Here is a 26,103-nt window from a genome sequence, read left to right as displayed (position 1 = left end):
CAGGGTCTGGTGCCTGCCCAGTCTGCCCTTTGGGTATGTTATTTGTGGAGGTGGTTGGGTGGTGTTCTGGTATAGTCTGAAGCTGGCCACTAAGTGTGTTGGTTCTGGGGCCTCTTGGGAGGAGCTCTGTTGCAGGCCGAGTTCAGCGGCTGCCTGTGCCCTTCCCCACAGCCACTTGGTATGAGCTACTGTGAGCTACAAAGTGATCTGCAGATGGTTGCCACTTGTGCTGGGATTGGAGATGCCTGGGAGAGACCAAGCTGCAAACCGAGGACAGTTAATGTTAGTGTGGGATTGGGGCTGCTCAGCAAGAGGTACGGGCCACAACGAGGCCAGATGCTGCTTGCTTGGAGTTTGTGGACCTTTGAGAGATTTCAGATAAGTCCACAGCATGAACCAAGATAGGCCGTTTGTATGGAAAAGCCACTGGAAGCAGCTTGGGTATGCCTGCAAGGTGAGGAGAACAGGGTCTCAGGGAATCACCAGGGTCAGGCAAATGTAGTTAGCCAGGTTGATGAAGACTCAGATATGGCAATTGTCTGTCTGTCTGCTGGGTTGGGGGAGGCTCAACAAAGGAACATGATGTTTGCTAGCACTCCTGTCTGTGAGAAAGCTGCTCCTCCAGCCCTCACCCTGGAGCCAGACAATTCAGTTACTCCCTGTATGTTCCTGGTGCCTTTCTAGTTGCTGCCCCAGCACTGGAGTTCAGAGCAAGTGAGTCCATCAAGTGAGTCCATGTGGTGGAGGGGTGGGGGGAGTGGCTGCTTTAAGAGGAATGCTTGGGACTGCAGCAGCCCTCCTGCTCACTCAATCACAGTCTCCACTGGTTTTCACAGCCAGAAGTTATGGGGACCTTTCTTCCTGGTACTGGAACCCTGGGCTTGGGAGCCTGGTCTTTGTTAGTTGTTTTTGCCAAGTAAAAGTAATGTTGCACGAGAAAAGCTTTTAGTTGAGCTTGCAGTGCAGTTGTACAGGTGCTTTTTCTCAGACTTCTTAAAGTAATAGAAGTGCTTTATGCGTACTTCTCCTTTTATCACACAAACTATTAAAAAATAGAGATTTAATAAAATTCATAAGTTTCGTAATTTTATCAAGGACATTGTTAAGTGGAACTGACTTTAAAAAAAACTACAAAGGAATAGAGACTAGAATGACCAATAACTATTAGTGTACATTGGTGCCTCTGCCTTGATTTGTGCTAAGGTACCAGCGGTTTTGTTTAGCCTTGTTTCTGTACCCTCATTGCAAATATCAACACAGTGAAAAAAGGCAAATAATATTTTGGTATTACTATGAAAAGAGCTTTGATCTTGTGGATCACTGAAATGGTCTTTGAGCTCCCAAGAAATCATAAACCCCACTTTAAGAACAACTGCCTTAGTACTTTACATAGATTTTTTTTTGCTCTCAGACCAGATCAGGTGGATGAAGAAGCAGCAAAGGGCTGAGGTTTTTAGCTTGGGTTACAAAATTAAAGCAGTGCCATTACCTAAGATGATAAAACAGGGTCAGGAGTAAGTTGTTGGAAGAAGAAAGTGAATTTTGATTTTGAGGGAACTTTAGGAACATAGAGGTGGAAATGTTGATTAATGCAGCTCAGCAAATTTTTCTGAGCATCAGGAGGCCTTGTTGCCAAGGAAGTGAGTTGAGAGAGAAGAGGCAGAAGGGACCTTGGTATCAAGGACATTGGGAAAGGAGAATTTCAAGAATGGAGTGGTCAGCACTGCCTAATGCTTCAGAGAAGTTGAATAGAATGGGGACAGACTTGACCATTGGATTTGATATAATGGGATTAATGATGACCTTTGCCGGAGCAGGAGGGGTAGAAGCCAGATTATAGAAAAGAGTGCAGAGGCAGCTGTTATGCTATTCTTTCAAGAAGTTTTGGGATAAAGGGAAAGAGATATGATGGGCAATTAATTTGAGAGGTGGGCTGTATTGAGGACAGTGAAAGAAAAGAAAATTGATTACAGGTATGATACAGTTAAGCTTGTAGTATGATCTGTCTTCAGAGAAGTGAGAAGCTGAAGAACACTGGATTCTTTGGCCAGAAAAATGCACAGACCTATGACATTTGGCGTACAAACTTTTTCGTATGGTTGGGGAGTTCCTTACTAATTTAATTCTTTTATGTTTAATTGCTAGGGATTCAGCTTTATACATTTGCTTCAAATCCACTAATTTGAAGATGTTTTAAAGAGATTTTTCTTTTAAATGCAGGTGATTTCACTTTAACAATTTGTGTTTCAGAATGGAACTTCTGTTCTGGCTACTTGCAATCTGAGGTAACAAGTGACAAAAAAAGGGTAGAATTCTTTCTCTTGTGCAGGATTGTGTGAATGCCGTCCATCCCCCTCCAGAATGGTTTGTTTTCTTTCTGGAGGCAGAGTTTGGATTACAGCCTCAAGTAGTGTTTGTATTAAAAACATGTGTGTTGTTTTCTAATGAGCTTGTATTTCTAACTTCCTTTTCTTCTTTTTCTTCTAGTCTGTTCTCTGGGGAGGCAGTAAGGGGCCGTGGAGCTGGCCTCGGCACCGGGAGAGGCTGGACTTCCTGTCTCTCTGTGCTGAATGGCTGCGATGGCGCCCGCTCTCACTGACGCAGCAGCTGAAGCACACCATATCCGGTTCAAACTGGCTCCCCCATCTTCCACTTTGTCCCCTGGCAGTGCCGAAAATAACGGCAACGCCAACATCCTTATTGCTGCCAACGGAACCAAAAGAAAAGCCATTGCTGCAGAGGATCCCAGTCTAGACTTCCGAAATAATCCTAAGGAAGACTTGGGAAAGCTGCAACCATTGGTGGCGTCTTATCTCTGCTCCGATGTAACACCTGTTCCCTCAAAGGAGTCATTGAAGTTGCAAGGTGTCTTCAGCAAGCAGACAGTCCTTAAATCTCACCCTCTCTTATCTCAGTCCTATGAACTCCGAGCTGAGCTGTTGGGGAGACAGCCAGTTTTGGAGTTTTCCTTAGAAAATCTGAGAACCATGAATACAAGTGGTCAGACAGCTTTGCCACAAGCACCTGTAAATGGGTTGGCTAAGAAATTGACTAAAAGTTCAACACATTCTGATCATGACAATTCCAGTCCCCTCAATGGGGGAAAACGAGTTCTCACTTCATCTTCTCTCCAGGGAGGTGAAGTGGTGGCATCTGAATCTGGGGACTTGAAGGGGGGTATGACCAATTGCACTCTTCCACATAGAAGCCTTGATGTAGAACACACAACTATGTTTAGCAATAATAGCACTGCAAACAAATCTTCTGTAAATTCCATGGAACAGCCGGCACTTCAGGGAAGCAGTAGGATATCACCTGGCACAGACTCCAGTTCTAATTTGGGGTGTGTCAAGTTAGAGGGTAAAAAGTCTCCCCTGTCTTCCATTCTTTTCAGTGCTTTAGATTCTGACACAAGGATAACAGCTTTACTGAGGCGGCAGGCTGATATTGAGAGCCGTGCCCGCAGGTTACAGAAGCGATTACAGGTTGTGCAAGCCAAGCAGGTGGAGAGGCATATACAGCATCAGCTGGGTGGATTTTTAGAGAAAACTTTGAGCAAACTGCCAAACTTGGAATCTTTGAGGCCCAGGAGCCAGTTGATGCTGACTCGAAAGGCTGAAGCTGCACTGAGAAAAGCTGCCAGTGAGACCACCACTTCAGAGGGACTTAGCAACTTCCTGAAAAGCGATTCAATTTCAGAAGAATTGGAGAGATTTACAGCTAGTGGTATAGCCAACTTGAGATGCAGTGAACAAGCATTTGATTCAGATGTCACTGACAGTAGTTCGGGAGGAGAGTCTGACATTGAAGAAGAAGAACTGACCAGAGCTGATCCTGAGCAGCGCCATGTGCCCCTGTGAGTAGAACCCATGCAAAATGTCATTCTTGAGAAATGTTGGGAGAAAGGAGAAAGACTTCTGAATTCCCACGAGGAGAATGGGATTCTTTGTATATAAATGTCTAGGTTCCATTTGTCTTTTTCTTAATTTTACGTGGTTGCATGTACCTGCTAGTGAAGAAATGGAAGCCATTTCTGGTATAGTGTTGTGTTGCTGTAGGCTAAAAGCTGCTCATTTCTTTCTGAAGTCTCATTTATTAAGGAAACTAGAAGACATCCTATTGGTAATCCTGTACCCATACTCTCAGAGTGAATAATTTCTTTGAAATACGTAGGATATTAGTATTTTTGTAGGTGCCTGACTTGACTTCAGACTTTGTTGTTTCCAGTAGGTGGGGACAAAAGTTTAGTTGAGCTAGTTAACTTCACTCTTATTTATAGTTGTTTTTAATTGAGCTTCCAGCCAAGCATGTATGCAGTCTTCACATTCAAGACTTGATTTCCTTACATTTGAAGGACTAATAATCAGAAAATATCTCCGAGTGTTTTATAGGTTGCCTCCAAATAGTCCACTTTTTCACAACTTGATTCTCTGCCTGAAAGAGTCCATCTTTATTGGATTTGGACTTTCTTTTCTCTCAGCTAAGTTAAGTGTATTGACATATTTGGGGTAAATTCTTACTGGTTTTTCCAAATCTGTTAGTTTGAGGAGAATTCCGCATAGGTTTTGGATGGCACTGCAAATGGGTATAGTGGAGCCAGACTTCATTTACTAGTGTCCTCCTAATCTGCATTCAGCTCCTTATGGATAAACAAGGTGGTACAGTATAAATAACTCCTTAAAGATAAGTCAATACATTTATCTACTTAAAAGTGTTAGACTTATGAGAGAGGGAAATAGGAGAAGTTGGAAAAGGGGCAGGAGAGTTAACTAGTAGATCCTCTTTCATTTCCTCTTTGGGTAGGGATTTTGTAAAGGTTGGATTACTAAAGAAGGCTGAAATAGGTGGATATGTTGGAATAATTGGTTTTTCCTTGCCTATAGTAAAATAGTGACAAAGGTTTTTACTGGAGACTTCACTGAGACAGCTATGCTTTTAATTTTTAAGCATAAGTAAATTTCCTTTTTTTCTCAATTTTGTATATATTATCCATGTGGATATACTGTGTGTCTCGATATGAAATTTTGGTTTATATTTCTATTTTGAAGGAAAAAGTATATAATTTTGGTGAATTTCTTTCTTGTAGATGTAGTTCTGTTACCATTCGTTAGTGTCCTGCGTTCAAGAGTCCACTTCTATATTCACATCTAAATAAAGCAAATAAATATATTTCAGAGGCTTGCTACTGCTATAACATAGTTATCTTTTCTTAAATGGACTAGTAGTTTCAATCAGCTTACCAATATATGTGGCATTACTTTCCCTGACTGCTGCAATAAACCACTGCTTTAAAAAATCTTGGTTAACATGAAATGTACTGTGTTTTAGAGTAATTTCATGTAACAAATACTGTAGTTGAAGCATTTTAAGTTTCATGTACTTGTTTTGTGTATTTGAGAAAAACATCTACTGTATAAGCTTATTGTTTCCAAGATACATTGTATTGAAGAAATTTTAAGTTTTGGTAACAATGTGGGTGACTGTTCCAATCCAGTGAAATCACAATACTTGAGAGAACTTTTCTTATTCCTTGGGATAATCTAGTGATTTGAAAAGACTCCTTAGTCCATTCACTTAGTACTTAGTTCTGGACATTCTGCTCACATAATGGTTTGTTCATTCGTTGGAAGGGGGTATAAAGGACAGCTAACAATGGATCATTTTAGGAAACTTGGGGGATCAGTTGAATCTTCTTACAGTTAACTAAATAATACTTTAAAAAGCTGAATTTCCTGACATCAGATTACATTAAAGTAAGCAAAATTGGGGCACTGAAAGTACTGTGAAGCTTTGCGCAGTGGCAGTATCGTAGCCAATGAGGTTTATCTGAAGCGCAATTATTGCTAATTAAAAGTACTGTAAAGTAAATATACTTTTTGTACATTTTTATATAATTAAATTTAAATTAAAAGCACCAATAAAACATAACTATTTCAAAGTTGTTGAGCAAGGTTACCACATTGATTCCTAACGCAGGTATTTAGCCAGGTGTTGGTTGACCTGAGTATTTTTAAGGTTTTCAGCAATTGGTCAGACGAAAGTGGAGGCATTGCGTAATTGAAAAAGAAAAAATGGGGAAGGTCTTTGGATGCTGAGAAGCCTTTTCTTTCTGATTTAGTAGTCCCTCCCAAATCTTACAACCACATCTATTATAATTGAGTCCTAGAATAAGAAGTTAGTTAACAAGTTCATTAGCTTGATCCAGCTGGCGTTTCAGTTTCTTAACCAGTAGCCTGTCTGTTTAATATTTCATTCCTTTGTTGAAGTACTTCTGCTGGAGATACAGTTGCTAGATTTAGTCTAGGCAGCCATGATGAAAATATTTAGTAGAGGAGACTGTGGAAATGGATTGTTTTTGAAATGATGATGTTGCTTAAATTATAAGTGGATGGTTCTGTGACCATTACAAGCCTTCACGAAGAATTCATTTGTGTTTTTTTCCTACCTCCAAGAGGAAAAACGATCCATTGTTAAGTCCACATGCCAGCAGTAGCCAACTGATTGATTTTTATATGTTGTTGCAATTTTGGCCAATTATATATTTATCATTGTATTATACTTTACAGTTAGTAAATTCTGTATCGCTAGATGAAACATGTTAGAGTTCTTTCCTTCTTCTTGATTAATATTTTTGGTTTACTGATTTTATGTTTAGTTTAAAACTGTCATACCTTTTTATTTTAAGCTGTTTTTGGAAAATCTTCCCAAAATATTTTACATGTCTTCCTGTCTTGATACATATTTACTACTAGTTTGAAAATTCTGTACTATATTGGGTCTGTCCTGTATTATATTATGGTTTAGTAACATCACTGTGGAAGGAGCAGGGATTTAAACATCATCTCCTTGATCAAGGGACTAACAAGGAAGCTGTTTAAATAAATACCTTAATGTTTAATTCTTAATTGCACAAGTATAGATAAAAACATTTAGTTAACTCATCTGTATGTAATGTAACTCGGTGCATGTGCTCTCTTCTTGACTTTAGTTTTTCTTTATACTTCTTTCTCTTTTTCCCTCTTAAGTTTTGTTCTGCTATTTTGTTATGAATTCTTAGACCCATACCTCATTTTGCTAAATTTGGTTTTCATTTTCTTGGTCCTTGTGCTTATAAACTTGTATAGCAAGTACTTGCTGTTAAGAAAATGCTTTTTTCCAGATATTTTCCTAAATGTGCTCTTAGATCATCGGCAAGGTTCTTAGTACCTGGACATTATGCAGACCTCTCCTCACTAAAAAAAACAATGTTTTTCCTGACTGAACAGTTATGATAGGCTTATCTTAATGGGTAATATAAAAATAATCCCATAGAATGTTTCATTGTGACTACTGAAATATGTGTTGTTTTATATTATTACATATACAGAGGGTGCCCAAAAAATGTATGCACATTTAAGACAGGAAAACTGTATTAAAATTGCCATACTCAATATATACTGATAACAAAAGATGAATACAAGTCACGTTTGACTTCTGCAATTACAAGAGGTGCTCAAAGTGGTTACCATCAGTGTCCAGACACTTCTCATTAATTGGCGAACTACTGCTTGAGTAATGTTGACCAAAGTGTCCACTTGTATACATTTTTTTTTGGCACCCCGGTATATTAAACAATGCCTTTTTTGTAAGGACCTCAGGGAGAAAGATACGCAACTAAGAGTAATTGTACTTTTTCTTAAGCTTTTAAGTCTGTTTTTATCACCTGGATGCTGTAATTTGTGTTGTTCAGTAGGTTTCTGTTTTCCTGTTGGCTTTTGGAAGTCTAGAGCCAAGCTTGTAGGTCTTGCTGCACCTTTTTTTAAGCCTCATTCTTGGCTTCATTTTGTTCTCCTTGATCTTGTTTTATTTTCATGTTTTTATTTCTGGTTTAATTTATTCTAGCCTGTATTATTGGTCAGATAGCCTCCTGGAATCTATTCCAGATCAGGATGGGTAAAAATAAATGCTCAGTTTAGTGACAATAAAAAAGTTATTTGATTTTTGGGTTGTCTTGATTGCAGTGACTTTCCTTTACTTCTGGGGAATTTCACCCTCTTGGAGTTGTTGATGAAGACTTCCAGATACAGTGAATTTACTAGTGTGTTTGTAGGTTTTGCTATTTCAGGTACTCTGAAATGCTTTGTGTTGTAGCTCCTACTTGCATTTATTAAGTATACACAGGTGATATTGCCAAAGTCAACTTGATTTGTGCTTATTTTCCTATTCCTTATCCTTTCACAGAATGATGGAGTGAGAGGAATATTAGCCAGGAGACCTAAGATCTAACCATTCTTCTACAAACTGCTGTAGGGCTAATCATATAACCATTTTCTAAAAAAAAAAAAAAATGAGGGAATCAAAACTAGATGATCTCCAGGGCTCAAACTACTGCAAATTGCGCTACTCTATCTTTAAATAACATTGATGGAGCTCTTCTCAGCTCCTTTGTTTGTTTGCACGTGGGGAAACTGAGGCAAAAGTCCCTGTAAGTCCCCTGGTGTAAATTGAAACAAAACAGCTTTCTTGGTTTGTGACTTAGAGCTTTGATTCTTTTAATGCCATGGGGTTTTTTTGTCCATTAAAGTTGTTATTGTATTTCTTAGTGTGTGGGATACATGTGAGAATAATTCCATTGTGTTCTAGAAGTTACTTCAGAGCTGAGTAAACTTGCATTTGCTGAACACCTTTGATTTAATGCCCCTCGTTTTTCTGTTAGCCTGCATGTGACATCCAGTGGCAGAAACAGGAACTTCTGTATTTACTTCTACTTCCTTACTCCCCTCCCCCTTTTCCTGAGAATATATATCGATAGTAAGAATTATTCTTGGTGCTTCTTGTGTGATTCTGAGGGAAAGAAGTTAGGCAACAGGAATTTGGGTTACCCATTTGCTGCAGATGTAGTTGCTACAAATGTTTTCTGTTGCCCCTGTGACTGGTGTTTTCATTCTCTAAAGTTGAGTTTAAGTACTGTTTTATGATAGTGTTAAAGGGGTCATGTAATAAGTACTTGCTGAATGAACAAATGTGTGAGACACAAGAGATGCCATAGGTAAATACACCGAGTCTCTACAAATTTATAGATTTGATGTGGAGTGGAAGATATGGTAAGACAAAGATGAATACTTAGAATAGTGCCTGGCACGTAGCATATAAAGTAAATGCTAGGAGGTACGAATGAAGTAGGACGAGATCCCAGCTGGTTGATGGCATTGGAACGAAAAGATATTAGAAATGAGCCTTGAAGGTGACAAGGGTATTGATAGAAAGTTTTCTTTTGGTTGTGGCCTACTGAGATAGGTCAGTACAAGTAAAAGGCACAGCATACACAGGGGACAGAGGCTAAAAGATGTGGGGTTTTGGTGGCTAGAGGGGGGATATTTTAAAGATCTAGTCATATAGGTAAGGGTGATAAATCTAGTGTAAAAAGGAGAAGAGAAAATTCCAGAGATGATGCGGAAGTAGATTTAGGGGTCTTAGCAGTGGGTATAGAGGTTAGTGAAAGAGGGATCATCATAGATGACTGAAGTTTCAATTTTGGGTTACTATAAGAATGCAGTTTATAAAATAACCCTAATAGCTCATGAGGGTTCAGGTTATTTACTAGAATCTTAAAAATGAAGGTTTCTGTATTTCTTACAAGTTTCAGCAGTGTTAAAAAATCAGGAAAGGGGCTTCCAGGTAATTCTCTATGAACAGAGAGGGAAGAGTTGACTTGTACAGAGAGAAGGCTTAAAGATTCACTTTGGAGACTGGAATTTATTAATTAATTTATCAGATGTACTGAATGCTGAGGTGCTAGTTGCTAGGGATATATAGTGGTGAATAAGAGAGAGACAATCCCTGCTATGCCCTCATGGGGAATGTAGGTTAAAAATAAAAAGGCAGATTAATTATCTAAACAAGTAATCACATAGGTAATAATATATTTACAAAGGTGTGGGTGTCACAGAAATGAAATTCAGAGTACTATGAGGGTGCATATCAGAAGCATCTAGTTAAGATGGGTGAGGGTGTCGTAGCAAGTATCCTGAAGAAGTAACATGTAAGCTGAGACCTGAACCATTAGCTGGTGGTGAAGAAGAGTGTGTTACTGAGTGAGGAAACAGCGTATATGCTAAGGCCTTGGGAGTGGGAGGTGCTTGACACTTTCTAGAACTAAGTGTAAGGAGAGGTGAGGAAGGAGCTAGGAGCTAGAAGCCAGAACGTACAGGTGGCCCTACAGGTGATCTCCGGTTGACACAGGGTTTACATAAATTGGACTTTTTTTTTGTTTAAGACCCTTCTTTGTGTGAAGAGAGGAATGGATGTGGATTGTGGAAGACTAGTTAGTAAGCTGTTGGGGTGAGCCAGGCAAGAGAAAATGGGGGCCTCAGTCTTTGTCAGGGAAGAGTGAGAGAATTGGATTTTGGAAGTTGGGTGACTGGAACCTGTGATTATTTGGATGCAATGAGAAAGAGGGAAGAGGTATTATGGGTGATTCCCAGGTTTTTGTCAGGAGTAACTAGACTGGATGGATGTGTTGAGACGGGGAAGGAACATATAGGGGAGGTTATTGAATGCATTGGGTACTCACTAACTTGCATTTGAACATGTTTGGCTGTTGGGCATACCCAGAGGTTTCAGTGTCGTTTGCAGAGCACCCTATTAGATTCTATCAGCATGATAAAATAAAGTTTTACTAGAAAATGAAAAGCTTAGGGCCACATTCTATTTCAAATGAATAGTACTTTCATTAGTTTCCTTTTCCTCCCTAAACAAAGACCAAAATGGACTAGATTATTTTTGCAAGCTAGGCAGAAATTCGTGCCTACGGTTATGTCTACCAGTTGTAGTCTTTTTCCTGTTTTCCATTGTGCTCATATGTTCAATGTCAAGAGAGCTGGAGTTTCTATAAATTTGAACCAAGGGGCTCAGTATATAATAAATATAAAGAGTAAATCTTACTAATTTTGATTCCTATTAAGACTTTGTTGCAACTTGAACCTATCTGTTTGATTTATAAATCAGAGAAGGTTTTTGCACCAAAGTGGTAAGCAAAATTGCTTTTAAATCAGTTGCAATCTGATCCAAGTATCTGGAGAGTTTATTTCTCAAATAGAAAATACTGAAAAGTTGTTAAACTGTAAATGTTGTGGGTTGCTCTGGGAACCTACTTGGTAGCGTTGTAGCAACTATCTAGATTATATTCAGAACTCAGGTAAGAGGATTTCTGGAGAAAATTATTTTTTGGGAAAGTGGAGATTGAGGAATGGCATTGAGGAAGAGGGGTTGTATTCCATTGTAAATCATTTTCTTATAAATTGTTTTACTTTTGCCTAACAGAATAAAGGGCATGTACCAGGGAATGGAATGATAATCAGATAAGTTATAATGACCATTTTCTTGCTCATCCTTTATTTGCTGTTTCCTGTTTGTACTTCTGGTACTTGAGAGATACATCCTGAAAAATAGAAACTGAGGGAGATAGAGCTTAGGACCTTTGGGACCAAATTAGTCTGAAACCTGGGAGATCAGAGAGCCCCAGGAGGATTTTGACTGAACCGATATGGTTGAGCTAGGAAACATTCTTTTTTTCTTTTTAAACAATAGATTTCTTATTTTGTTTTTATTTACTTATTTTTTTTTAAGGAGGGTACAGCTCACAGTGGCCCATGCGGGGATCGAACCGGCAACCTTGGTGTTATTAGCACCACACTAACCAACTGAGCTAACCGGCTACCCATGGAAACAACATTCTTAACCAACTTTGCCTAATGAGACAGCAGAATTGAGACATGTTGCTAGGGAAAAAATAATAGTCTACATTTGTTGAATATTTTGAGGTAGGCAGTGTTACAAGTACTTTATGCGCATTAACTTATTTAATCCCCACAATACCGTGAGGTAGATATTATTAGTTTTCCAGACTGAGGAAGGAAAAGTTTAAATACCATGTTTTGCTGTGTATAATGCACTCCCATGTATAATGTGCACCCATGTTTTTCGCCCAAACTTTCAGGGGAAAAGAAATACTTAATTTTTTTAATTCAAATTGTTGTTTACATTTAGGTACTTGTTTTTTGTATTATAAAGGAATTCGTAGAGTCCAAGAACTCTTCCTCGTTGCAAGTTCATCATAAGTTCAACAAAACTGATTATCATATTCTAGGGTATTATTTTGCATACGGATATCGTTATTGATGTCTAGAGTTACTTTTAACTCATAAGCATAAATAAAAGAATCAAAAACATTTATATAGGTATGGAATTAGTACTACCCATGTATAATGCTCATCCTTATTTTTCCCTTACAAATTTGGGCAAAAAAAATGCACAATATACATGGCAAAATACAGTAACTTAATGTCACACAGCAAATAAAAAATCAAGGTATTAATCTAGGCTCTTTACCTTCAGCCTGGGCATAAACACTAGCTATATCAGTGGAAACAATCAAATTGTCTTTTAGACTTGGTTGATGAAAATAAATCTGCCAAACATCATGTAAAATACAGCATTTCATTTTATAGTCAAGAGGCTTTATAGAAATATTAAGTAATTCGGTAGTATATTTTGAGAAAAAGTACATGGTCTATTTAACCAATACACCCATTAGACTGCAACACACTTGTTTCATGGAATACAACTTGGATAGGTTGGGGAGGGGCTAAAGTGATTTTTTTTTTTTCAAGAGAAGGAAACAAGGGAATCAATATGTATTGACTACACCTAATAAGTTAGATGGTTTGCATTTCATACCTTATTTAATCTTTAAAATGATCACATGATGACCTGATATCCCCATTTTACATTTCAGACCTTGACTATAGATATGTTAAATAATTTGCTTGATGTCAAGGTAAAGATAAAAACTACTTCTTTCTAACTGCTCTTTTTACTGTTTTTCTTTGGGAATTGATTGGGAAGGAGCAGAAAGAAGATTCTGTTTTGAGAAATGCAGCAACCTGAATTAAGGCACTCAGCTCTCTGAAGCCTCTCTGATGGCATTGTATACTGATGGCCATGGCATTGACCATGAGGGATGATGGAGAGGTTAACTAGATTTCCTCTACTGTAATGAATAATCCAGAGAAGTGACCTGTTTTGCAATTTTTTCCCATCATATGGGTAAGGTAAACATTATTGACATTCTGAAGGAAAGATTTATATTTTAACTTATGTGGAAAAATCCTTTTATTTCCCCAGTTGCTGGGGAAAAAAATATTTTAAGATATGAAAGTATTTTACGTTCTTTCTCCTTTAGTCTTCCCTTGTGCTTACTGCTGATATATGAATTGTAAACATTTGTTGACTGTTGAAGTATTCGCCTCAAGAAATCTCTTTCTGGTAAATATGGTTACTGTAGGAACCTTAAAGGCATGAAATAGAGATTGATGACTGTCTTGATTGGTTTTCCACCCACTGATATGAATTTGTGTCATTTCAGTGTCTGAGTATGAAGTTTATGATTAACATTTGATATCTTATTTTTATTGATTTGATAATAACCAGAAAACCTGAAGGATGAGCTGGAGGTTATTATTTTTCTTAGTATATGTGGGATTAGTATTAAGAGGGAGCAATATAGTAGAAAGAATTCTAGATTGTTGGGAATTGTTAATTTTAGTTTTGTCTTTTAATCTTCCCAGGCTTAAATTCCTCACTTAGAAAATCTGGTTTATACTTTTTTGAATAATGATGAGACTCAAGCCGAGATGAGAAAGGCTTTTGTCACTTTGGTATACTGCCCGTTTTGGTATACTGCTGAGGTATGCTGCGTGGCCAGGTAGCTCACACTAACTGCATTTCTGTAGGGAGTCCATAGACTAGGTCCCTTCAGGGAGTGAGTGTGGCAGAGAGCTGCAGCGGTCTGTTCGCTTGTTTCTCTCATGAGGTGACCTGGTGCCAGTGTGTGTGCCTGTAGTAACTGTTACATTTTTTGTGTTCCATTTATGGCAATGAAGAAATTTGAAAGTAAGGTTACAAAATAGGGGCCTTGTGGATGGGGTGTAGTGAGTGAAGAGGACAAAGGTTTTTTACCATATCAATATCTTTTTCTCTTAATAAAGCTGTTGTGGGAGTGTTAGAAATAAATATCTCTAATGAAAAACAATCATCTATCTCTCCCTCCCCCCATAAGCAAAACAATAAAAAAATTATTTTTTTAAATGGTAAAAAGTTCTTTCTTAATAAACTGTTTCTGGGAAAGAAAGAGGAATAAAAACTATCATAGATTGTAAAGTTCATTTATATAGAACAAATGAGGGACCGTTGACACTACCAAGTATCAAAGGTAGAATTTTAGTTATTGCTTTTTAGATGCATAAAGTTAACATAGCTGAATCTTTCATTGATTCATTTAGTTGCCTTCCATTAGAATTTTACTTTGAGAATGAAGAGATCTGGGACTTGTCTTAAAAATTTTTTTTCAGATCTTGAGAATTTTCAGTGGAGTTGTTGCAACCATTGTTTCTCTAGATTTCCAACTGGGTGAAAATGTTTTTCTTTTTAAACTGGCACTCCCCCAGCAGATTTTTCCAGCAAGTATTCTTTGGGCACACCCTATGCATAGCGAATTTTGCAAGATCTTTATTCACAAGGCTGGAAGACTGGCCAGTCGTCTCTTTGTAAGATGAAAACAGGCTTGCTTAATACTCACTTTACTTCTACCCAGCTGTATTTGAAATCGATCTCTTATGCAAATACATTCAAGCATTCACAGAAGTAATTTGACTTGGAAGTTTAAGTGGAAAGGCTAATTTTGAAGTTTGCTTGGTGCAATGATTGTTTTCCCAATTTGTTGTTAATGATAAACTTGATAGTAAGTAGGTCTCAGACCCAAGAGTTGAGACGTGTTAGGTGACTTTGATATGATATGCAAGTGTACATTCAAGACATTGACATGATATGTATATGTGTGGTTTTGCATTTTGTTAGGTGTGGTAGGTTACTATTTCCATTAATGTCCAAAGCAATGTTAGATTACTTACACTTTCATGGTTTAAATAAACAGTGTGATGGTATTACTTGAAGTAAATTTCCTTGATTTTTCATCTGTGAACTTTAAGATTGGCTGACAAATTTGTTCGACAGTTAAGTTCGCAACTTGTTATTCATTATGAATTTGTACCAACTGGACAAACAGTTAACCAAGTTTCCTATTTGGAAGTGCTGAAAAGACCGCGTGAAAAAGTTAGACGGCCTGAACTTTTTGCCAACAATTCATGGCTCTTGCATCACGACAATGCACCAGCTCACACGGCACTGTCTGTGAGGGAGTTTTTAGCCAGTAAACAAATAACTGTATTGGAACACCCTCCCTACTCACCTGATCTGGCCCCCCATGACTTCTTTCTTTACCCGAAGATAAAGGAAATATTGAAAGGAAGACATTTTGATGACATTCAGGACATCAAGGGTAACAGGACAACAGTTCTTGATGGTCATTCCAGAAAGAGTTCCAAAATTGCTTTGAAGGGTGGACGAGGCGCTGGCGTCAGTGCATAGTTTTCCCAAGGGGAGTCCTTCAAAGGTGACCATAGTGATATTCAGTAATGAGGTATGTAGCACTTTTTCTAGGATGAGTTCCCGAACTTAATTGTCTGACCTTGTATTTTGCCGCTGAGTGTTTCTTAGTAGGCCAGCCTTCTAAAAAGCTTCTATTACTCCATCGGTAGGCCTTCAGCAGTGATCAGAGGAGTTAACCACAGTTGATAACCTGAGTAGAAATTAAGATGTGTCATCGAGGCTAGTCAAAAATATCCCTGTGGCAATTCCAGGAAAGGAGATCGAGAATTCTCTGAGCAAGAATAACAAATATAAAAAAATTTCAAGGTAACTCTTAATTTTTTGGAGACTAGCCTTTCAGGATCATGTACCATCAAGAGTAACCTTGTCCCCAAAGGGCAAGGAAGCACTTCTCTGATAGTAAAATAAGAAATTAATGAAAATACTTAAGAAAAATTGAGAACTTGGTTTTTGCTTTCAAGGAATAATTTATGTGACTGACATCCCCCCCAAAATCCAACCCACGTTAAGTAGAAAGGACGCATTAGAATTAGGCAGTGCGTGCTCAGTACTAGATACCTGGTGCAGGCATTAATTGGTGAAATTTAGAACAGAGTGAGTACTGTGGGCTAAGGTGATCAATCAGTAGACCTCAGAAGAGATGGACGTTTAGCTTGGATCTGTGATGACATTTAGGTTTCTAAGAAGAAATAGAATGTTTCAGGTCCAAGGATGAGGGCTCTCAGGTGAGGTCCTTGTGTTGGTAACAGAGAATCTCAGACCTATCTGCCAGAGAGAAAGGGTTCAAAAAATTGGAAGAAAAGGTTGGTAGGGTAATTTGGGGTCATGTTGTTTTTGAATGCTGGACTAGTACATCTGGATTTTTGTCCTGAGAATAGTTGACAGTCACTAAAGTGGAATGGCATGATTAAAGTGCTCCTAAGAGTCTTTGAGAGGTATGTGAGTTGGATGGACTTGGAGGTGTAAGATGCCCCCGTTTGGAGCAGGGCAAGGGAAAGTAAGTAGCCAGCTGTAAGTAAAAGTCTTTTGAACCAGGACAGTAAACATGGAATGGGAAGAAAGGTCCAGATGCAAGATGGATGAAATCGAGATTTTAGAGCTCACTTTGGACACAAGCACAAATTTGTCATTTACAGATGAGAAACCCAGGGACAGAGAGGTCAAATGACTGCTAAAGATTATTAGGATAAGAGTCAAGGTTGAGTAGAACTGTTGACTCCAAATCTAACATATTTCATTGATTACATACTTTAGGAAACTTGGTGATGTGAATAGATTTTGATCCCAGAAAATTGGCAGAATGTTGATGGAACTAAGAGAGGCAAGAAGGGATGTCAGTGTGTGGGGATGGAAAGAAATGCCATGAAATTATTTGGAATTAAAGGCCTTTTTGTTGGAGAAGAGTTTCTCTAAGAGGAGTGACTGTTGAGCTTTTATGTGTAACTCTTAAAGTTTTTAATTTTTTTAATTGAAATATAATTGATTTACATTAGTTTCAGGTATACAACATACTGATTCCATATTTGTGTATATTGCTAAATGATCCAGCACAATAAGTCTGTTTAACACCTATCACCATAAATACAGAATTTTATTTTTTTCTGATGAGAACTTTTAAGATTTACTGTGTTAGCAACTTTCAAATATGTAACACAGTATTCTTACCTATGGTTGGCTGTGCTGTACATTACATCCCCAGGACTTATTTATTTTATAACTGGAAGTTTGTACCTTTTGACTCTACCTGTTTTGCCTCCCCCCACTTCCTGCCTCTGGCAACCACCAATCTGTTCTCTCTATGTAGCGTATAGTTTTTTGTGTATGGTTTGAAGTAAGATTTTTATCTTTATTGTCTTCCCCTCCTGCCCCACCCATGGTAACCAGTTGTCCCTAAACAGTATATTGAGTAGACCATTCTTGTTCTATGATTAGAAATGCCACTTATGTTGTAATCTAAATCCATATACATGTCTGTTAATGTGTTTGTCTTCTGTTTCATTGATCCAATGTTAATTCCTGCATCAGTATGGCAGCTTGAATTACTAAAGCTTTAAATGATACAATATATTCTCCATACTATCTATAATATATACTATTTGCTATGGCTTTAAATAGCTGATAGAGTAACTCTCCTTTTACTTAAAATTAGATACATTTGTGAGGATACTATTCTTGCTCATTATCTTCTTACATATGAATTTTAGATTTGGTTTGTCAGCTTCCTTTAAAATCATGTTGGGATTTGGATTGGGATTGCTTTGTGACTACATGAATTTGGAGATAGGACGCATAACTTTCAGCATAACTGAAAGATGTGTTAAGTATTCTGCTCGAATTTTTAATTTTGCTACTGTTTAAAAAAATTGTTGATTTCTAGTTTTGTTGCATTTTGTTTGAAGAATGCTTTGAAGAATGCCTGTATGCTTTCTGATGTTTGGAATTTGAACTATGTCTTCGTGACTTGTTACATGGTCAGTTGTTAAACCTTCTGTGGGTATTTGAAAAGTGTTATGTTCTCAGTTTAGATGCAAAATTCTTTATGTATCTAATAAATAATCATCATTATTTTTACTAGATTCATAATACTCCCAAGTTTTTACCTCAGTTACTCATGCGCTCAGTTGAAGCTTTAGAGTCTGGTCCATCTGGATTTGAATTTAGGCTGCCTGACTTGCTAGCTTTGTGATCTTTGCGCCGTAGTTTCTTCTGTAACATGGGACTTAGAACACTTCCTCATGGGGTTTTTCTTAGGATAGAGGAGATGATATATGTAAAATGTCTATATCCTATTCCAGTGTTTGGTACATAAATAATAGTAACGGTATTTAGATTTTGAGCGTATATCCATTATTGGACGTTACTGTCAGTTTTTCATAATTGTAACATTAGGCAGTGAGTACTTTTATACACTGTGTTCTTTTAAATTGTGTTTAAAGGGTATCATCACTTTTATGGCTATTTTTACCCCCAGATTGCTTTCTGAAAGAGTTGTATCACTTTTTTCTGCTCTCATGATATATGAGTGTGCCAGTTTAACTTCAAGCTTGAATGTTATTGCTGTTATTTAGAAAAATGCATTTAATAATTCTCAATGATACTGTATCTGCATTTTAAATACTACTTGGGCAGACACTATTTTTCTGATATTTACAGACTTTTTTTGACATTTGTGACATTTTTGTCATTTGAGTAATAAATAGCAGCCATAAAGTAGAATTGTTGCTTTTAGAGTACTAAAAAACACATTCTAAATAGGTTTCCTATGGTCTGTAGGAACTAGGTGTGCTCTGTGTCCCTTCTCTCCCCATGTTTGTGTGGTTTTCCAGACATGAATTTGTTGAGGCAGGGTGTCCCAGCGTAGGCACTACTGACATTTTGGTCCAGATAGCTGTGTGTTGTCGAGGGCTGTCCTGTCCATTATGAGGTTTAATAGCATCTGGTCTCTGCACGCTAAATATCAGTGGTGTCCTCCCTCCTTCCCTCCCCGTAGTTGTGATAACAAAATATGCCTCAAAGCATTTCCACACGTACCCTGAAGGACAAAAATCACCCCCGCTTGAGAAACTCTGGATTGGTCTTCTTTATCTCTCTTTGGAGGGGAACAGGCATTAATGTCAGCTTATCTAATGAATGCCAGGAATGCCCTTTATTTAGCTAATTTCAATTTTATAACATTCTTTAGTTAGGTAGTAAGCTTTGTGTCTTTTTACAGATGAAGAAACTGAAATTGACATTAAATCTTGAGAAGGCATCTTATAAGCTATATAATGTGGACACTTTTGCGCTGATGGTTTACACCTTCCCCTCTTCCCCTCACATTTCCTTGTTACCAGTCCTAAGAAAACAATACCCCGTGGACTTGAACTGTATTCCAGGACTGCTTAGGGCTTTGCAGTGAAGATGGACAGTGATAAGTCACACTGCACCTTTAAAGTACAAATTCTTAAAGGACAATCACTAGGAAGCGTATCCCCCAAAAGGGGCAGATCAGTATCAACTAGCGCCCCCACCCCCCATTTCCAGTTACATGTTATTCAAACATGTCAGTCTTCCTCACTTGAGGTAGAGAAAAGATTGGGAGCCACTGTTCTTTCTAGTCTTTTTTCCCTTTTCTACTCTACTCTTCCTCATCACTGTTACACCTTTTTTTCTTTTCCTCCTAAAACTAGATACCTTTTTATCCAGGTGGGTTCATTAGCCTCTAATTCAAAAGTTAAGAATTAGAGAAATGGGCTGATTTCAGAGTGCTGCATCTGATTTAGAACGGGATATAGTTGAGTGCAGTATTTATCGTCTGGCTGCAAGAAACGTATCTAGGCGTCGGAAGAAAGGAGTCTGTTGTACTGTTCAGCTTTTTTTTTTCCTCTGTTACCTTCTCTGACTTAGGCAATTAACTCTTGGGCCTGGGTCATCTTCTCCCCCCTCCCCCCCCCAGCCCCATAATACTTTTGTTTTTATTTATTTTTTCAAGGTTTTAGTGTGTGTGTGTGTGTGTTTAATTTTTTTTTTATTTTTATTGGGGAACAGTGTGTTTCTCCAGGGCCCATCAGCTCCAAGTCGTTGTCCTTCAATCTAGTTGTGGAGGGCGCCGCTCAGCTCCAAGTCCAGTTGCAGTTTTCAGTCTTTAGTTGCAGGGGGCGCAGCCCACCGTCCCGTGCAGGAATTAAACCGGCGACCGTGTTGAGAGCTCATGCTCTAACCATCTGGCCGGCCACCCCTCTGGAAGTTCATTGGCAGCTTAGTTGTCTTCAATCTAGTGGAGGGTGCAGCTCACTGGCCCATGTGGGAATTGAACCAGCAACCCTGTTGTTCAGAGCTCACACTAAAACAAATTGAGCCATCCGGCTGCCTCTCGTGCAGTACCTTTTAGATCAGATTTTCTTAGCTTCTCTTTCTTCTTCACTGATACATTCTTTGTTTATTCTTGTCTCACCAAATTAAAAGGAGTGAGTGGGTTGCAAGCTTTCTGGGTTGGTAATCTACTGAGTAAATGACCTGGTCTCTTGGTGTTTCATGAGGTCTTCAACTCCTAAAGCTCCATATATAGCCCTTTCATGCAGTTTTCATCTCGTCCTTCTTGATTCTAGTGCTCTGTTCCAATTATATGAGACTCATGTACATGAAAACATTTGTAAACAACCAGTGGAGTTCATATCCTGTACTGCTTTGTTTTCATTTCCAGCCCACATTTTTGGGACTGTGTATCCATGGCTTCATTTGTCTGTTCACTAGTTAATCCCAGAATATTTATTTCCATAGGCTCTTGGTAAAAGAAAAAGTTACTGATAAGAGGACACTATTTTATGTAGAGTAAAATGACAGCAAGCTAAAGCTGCCCCTGTGCCCATCTTTGTAGAAGGGAAATTTTAAAGAGGAATTTTCCAATTCTGATAGTTCCACATTTACTCAAGTTTCCTATGTATTTCAAGTCCCATCTCTCCCCAATCTCTTCAACTAAAATGGTTTGATGAATTGTGTACCTGCGTGTGTGTCTTTGCACTTTCTCACTAAATTTACCTCACTTACTTGACAAGGGAGCTGAATAATGCTTAGGATAAAATATCATTGCAATATGACCAAGAAGTCAAGCCAGGGAGACTTCGTAGCTAGGAGTTCAGCTTTCTTCCCCAAAGCACTTTTAGATTTAAAAACTTGCTTTAAGTTTCTGACGTTTTATATCAGGTGGGCTCATGGCTTGGTGTTTCCATGTCAACGAGTATCTCCATACAGTCCAGGGGAGATGGAATGAGTTCCTTAGTGATTCTAAGTATCCTAACATTTAGAATTATTTACCACAGTGGACTCCAGCATCTCTGGATTTCTTTTTTCTACGACTATGTAGCCTTCTGCTGCTTGGCACTCTTGCCCTGCTAGTCAGTTCTTAAAAGGGGCTGCTTGGGTGAGTGTAACAGCCAGTAACCTATGATACGCTAGTTGATAACAGTGAATTGGCTCATTACTTGATGTTTGCTTGTTAGACTTAAAAAAACTTACCACCTGTGTCAGTCTGACACCTGCTTTTTTCAAATCTTTTTTGGTATGATCTAAATAAATCTCTGATATTTTCCTTTCCTCTTTCTCCTTTTGTGTGTGTTGTCAGTATTAGTTTCGCCTAAACCTGCTGTCTGTCATCCTGTATAACATTAATTGGTGGAAATACATTGCTTCAAACAAGTTTTTAGCAGTGAAACTACAGAGGGCTTCATAGTTGTAATGTAGTCATTGATTAGTCTTCAAAAAGCATTTTGTCATTCTCTTGATTATATTTAGGTTTTGTAATTTAGTAAAACTTTTTAAAATTTATTTTTCAATTACAGTTGACATACCATATTATTAGTTTCAGGTGTACGACATGGTGATTAGACATTTATATACTTTTACAAAGTGATCACCCCCCATAAGTCTATGTAGTACCCATCTGACACCATACATAGTGATTATTACAGTATTATTGACTATATTCCCTATGCTGTACTTTACATTCCTGTGACTAACTTTTGTAGTATAATTTAGTAAATTATTAACAAGTGAACTTTTGTATGAAATACGTTGTTTTAAATAAAAAATGTGATTTGTGTTCTGGGGCAAGCTGTAAAATTTCAATGTCAGATTTGTATTTAAGTGGAAGTAGTGATATTAATCTTTAAAATGTTTTTATAGTATAGAATTATTCAGGCACTTGTATATTGATCTGTCTGCCAGAAATGCTAATTCTTTCAGAAATTTTGTTACCAAATTTTATTTTCTTCCATATATAAAGTGGCTTTGAGAAATCGATCCATTTGACATCTGTTGCTTCCAAGTGGCATGGTTCTCAACTTTTGCTGTACGCTAGAATCACTGGGGTAACTTAAAAAAAAACCAAAAACAAATAAAAACCGCCTCATGCTAAGCCTGTACCCCATACCCTTGTCTGTGGGGTGAGACCCAGGCATCTGTATTTTTAAGTTTTCCAGGACATTTCATGGTGTCACCAAAGTTGTGAATCACTTCACCTAGGATGTTTTTATGATTTAGGGACCCTGTAAAGAAAAGCTGTAGACTATCCTTCCAGAAAAATGGGATAATGATAATTCCCTGAAGCCTCAAATTTGGAACCCCTGTCCTAGGACATGTTAACCCTAGCCTTAACATGATAGATTTAATTGGGAGCAGTTGAGTATAAGAAGCTCTGTAAGTTGTAAGGAATAGTCCTCTTCACTTTTAAACATGCCATTCATTTAACAGATAATAAATGTGTATCAAGTACAGCAGGTCCTTGAATATTTTTTTCATCTTAGTTTTGTTATAACGTTCAGATGCTGTAGGACCTTAACTTTTGTTTGTATCAGTCTGTGGTAAAATTGGTTTCGTTATTAGTCATTTTGATGCAGTTCCAAGAACCTATTGACAATTTAAGAAAATTTTTAACTTCTCTATATTAAAAATACACGAAATAGAGTAATACAATGAATCCCTATGTATTGATAATGTGAAGTGAGGACTTACTGTACTGAGTGTTCCAGACACTACTTGACTTGATGGGGATACAGGATAAGAAACGCCTCTTTTCATGAGATTTTATCCTAATGTGGGAGACAGATGATGAGTAAATGACTGAAGGCCAGTTAACAGTTGCTGTTAGCAGAATAGCACAAGGAGATTGAAAGGGATGACCACCTGAAAGAGGTGGTTATTTTAAGTAGGGGGGTTAGAGAAGGCCTCTCTGAGGGGGTGACCGGTTTGTGCTGAGATCTAAGTGAGTGAGAGATGAAGTCCTGTAAAGATCCTGACGAGCTTCTCCATGAAGGAAACAGAGATAAAGACTCAAGTGGAACTGATCTTGGCTTGTTGGGTTTTCAGCAGAAAAGCACATATGAGCCTGATGTAGCCTGAGAGGTAGGAGGTGAAATGTGAAAGCCTTGTAGGCCGTTTTTAAGAAGCTTGACGTTTTAGTTTCAATTTGATAGGTATTTAACTTGATTGTAACTCACTGTTGTTAAATATTTAGCTTTCTGCCTAAAGTAATTTTGAAACAGTCTTCACCTTTCATCTTTTGAGAATTAGCTGGAAGATTAGCACTAAATATGTTGTGTGATTTATTTGTGAAAGGATCTCCACCGGACTGAATTTCTCTGTGACAAGGGACCATCCATGTCTTTATTCTTTATATTCATATTACTGAGCACAGAAGACGCTCAGCAGTTTTTGTTGACAGAATAGGAACCTTGCAGTCAACTTTGGCAGGTGTTCTTAAATTTATATGAAAGTCATAGTGCACCGATTCCTAGTCTCCCCAGGTAGGTAGTGCTGGCATCCGTTCTATACGGGAGAGAGCAGACTCCACAACAGTGACTGAACCAGGATTTGAATCCAGGCCTTTTTTGCTCTTCCCACTTTACCATGCTGTTTTGTGATTAATGGGATTGAGATTGATTTTTGAAGGTATAATTTGTTGAGCCAGTGTCATTAGCTTTTATGTAATATATTTTGTTATAAAGAACAAGAGGGTGTCAGGCTTATTCCCTTAAAAGTGCTGTGTGACATGAAGGATTTCAATTGTAGGAATATTTTCTTTGGAACAGTAATTGTTTCTTATCATATTTGTTGAGTGTAAAGTACTATGGGAAATAGAGATGAGTCATACATAAGTTACATAAATAGATCCTGTCCACAGGCTTAGGAGAGCTAAGATATTTACATAATTCACTGTGGTGTAAGATACAAAGCAATCATTGTCACAAAAGATATAAAGTGCGGTGGAAGTTCTGCTAAGGAAGAGGTTCTTGGTAGAAGGAAGGGGGACATTTTGGAGGATAGATAGGACTTAGACCTAGATTGGGGTGAGGAGAGCAAGGGAGGTGTAGGTACTCTAGAGAGAAAAAAAGAAGGAAGATCATTCTTTACATAGTTTTAGCAAAAGCTTGGAATTGGGGAAGTATAAGGAGCCATATCAGGGAAATCAGTATGCAGGGTGGAGGAAAGGAAATAGCTACAGATAATGAAAATTTGGAGAAAGCCTTCATGTATTGGGCTGTGTTGAGTTGTTTGTAAGAAAAGGAACCTTTTGATCAGAAATCACATGATCTATGATGGAATTTAGGAAAGTTGATGTTGGTTGGATTAGTAGGGGTCAGCATATTGGCCTGTAGGCCAAATGAAGCCTCAGGTTAGTTTTTGTAAATAAAGTTTTATTGGAACACAGCCATATTCATCCATTTGCATATTGTCTATGACTGCTTAGTTATATAGTGGCAGAGATGAGCAGTTGAAACAGAGACTTTATGACCTGCAAAGTCTAAAATATTTACTTACCATCTGGCCCTGTACAGAAATGTTTGCCAACCCCTGGCTTAGAGGAGTGGAGGCAGAAATCCTATTCAGCACTGTTGCTCTGGCTGGGGTCTAAACCTGTGCCTACATGTCAATTGAAGGCCAGAATCGCAGTAGTACTAGTAGAAAAAAAAAGAGAATAGATGCGTGACAGAGAAGAATTTATTGAATTTGGCAATAGATTAGATTCAGGAGGAATCTAGGGGAGAGGAAGGAATAGAAAAGTTTTTTAAAGTGTAAGTGACTGAGGGTGGTATTTTGGGATAGAATAGGCTTTTAGTTGTAAGCCATTCTATGTGTTGTGCTCTTTAAAAAACCTTATGTTAAATATTGGTTCAGAGCTCTGATCTGTGGAAGTATGAATTTTTTCTACTTTAGATAAACAATATTTTCTCCCTGTTTATAATTAGGTGTGGCTTTTCTTCATGGTCTAACCAGGTGATGGTTATATTTGTGAACATACGACAACTTTTGTATAGTGTTTAATTCTGATCTTTAAAATGTAGCAAAACTTTCCCATTGTCCCTAAGACTTCAGGGAAAGAATGATTTACACCCCTCCCCCCATTCTCTTCAAATTATATGAGTAACGCATTTTTAAAATGCTGCTTGCTTTGGGAGCTGTTTTAGGGGAAGAACAGAATGACACAACAATGTATAAAGCTTGATGCACTATTTGCTAATGTCAGAAGTTAAATACAGAGGGTGCCAAAAAATGTATACACATTTTAAGAAAGGAAAACTGTATTAAAATTGTAATACTCAATATATACTGATAACAACAGATGAATACAAGTCATGTTCGACTTCTGCAATTACAAGAGGTGTTCAAAGTGGTTCCCATCAGCCTCCAGACACTTCTGATCACGGTGAGCTACTGCTTGAGCAACGCTGACCAAAGTGTCCACTTGTATACATTTTGTTGGCACCCCCAGTATTTATCAATACAAGAAGTTTTCACCATAGTTGCTTTTTGTTATTTACTGTGTGTCAGAACTGTATGTAAGTACTGTACTTTCTATAAACCATCTCCTTTAATGCTTCAGAACTTTTCTATGAAGTCGGAAGATTGTATCCCTACCATCCTTATTTTATCATTGAGAAAAACCAGGGCTCAGGGCTCAGCTGCTCAATTTTATGGAGCTGTTTGTTGCATGAAAATTCTGAATTAAGTAGTTGCTTAGTCCTGAGAATAAGGCTATGTTTCATCATAGCACAACAGTGTTTTTCGAGAAGATAACTTTTCTGGATAGCTATTATCTTTTCAAAATTCCTGATGGAGGTTTGGGGAATTTAGAACTATTTT

General features: G+C 37.9%; 1 protein-coding gene and 1 pseudogene across 4 annotated transcripts in view; both read left to right on the top strand.

Annotated features, from left to right (window-relative positions):
- Window positions 1-26,103, top strand: part of KANSL1 (KAT8 regulatory NSL complex subunit 1) — a 158,342-nt gene that overhangs the window by 38,635 nt on the left and 93,604 nt on the right. For all 4 annotated transcript variants that reach the window (XM_074320695.1, XM_074320694.1, XM_019732940.2 and 1 more), the window contains one exon: window positions 2,488-3,856. In XM_074320695.1, the coding sequence (XP_074176796.1) occupies window positions 2,571-3,856 (1,286 nt within the window). In that variant the 5' untranslated portion in view covers window positions 2,488-2,570. The remainder of the gene's footprint in view (window positions 1-2,487; window positions 3,857-26,103) is intronic.
- On the top strand, window positions 5,787-5,905 carry LOC141569113 (U4 spliceosomal RNA; annotated as a pseudogene).

Source organism: Rhinolophus sinicus, linkage group LG15 (assembly GCF_036562045.2).
Source record: "Rhinolophus sinicus isolate RSC01 linkage group LG15, ASM3656204v1, whole genome shotgun sequence".
NCBI lineage: Eukaryota > Metazoa > Chordata > Mammalia > Chiroptera > Rhinolophidae > Rhinolophus > Rhinolophus sinicus.
Note: the sequence above shows the minus strand (reverse complement) of the source record. Positions and strands in the feature narration are given on the sequence as shown.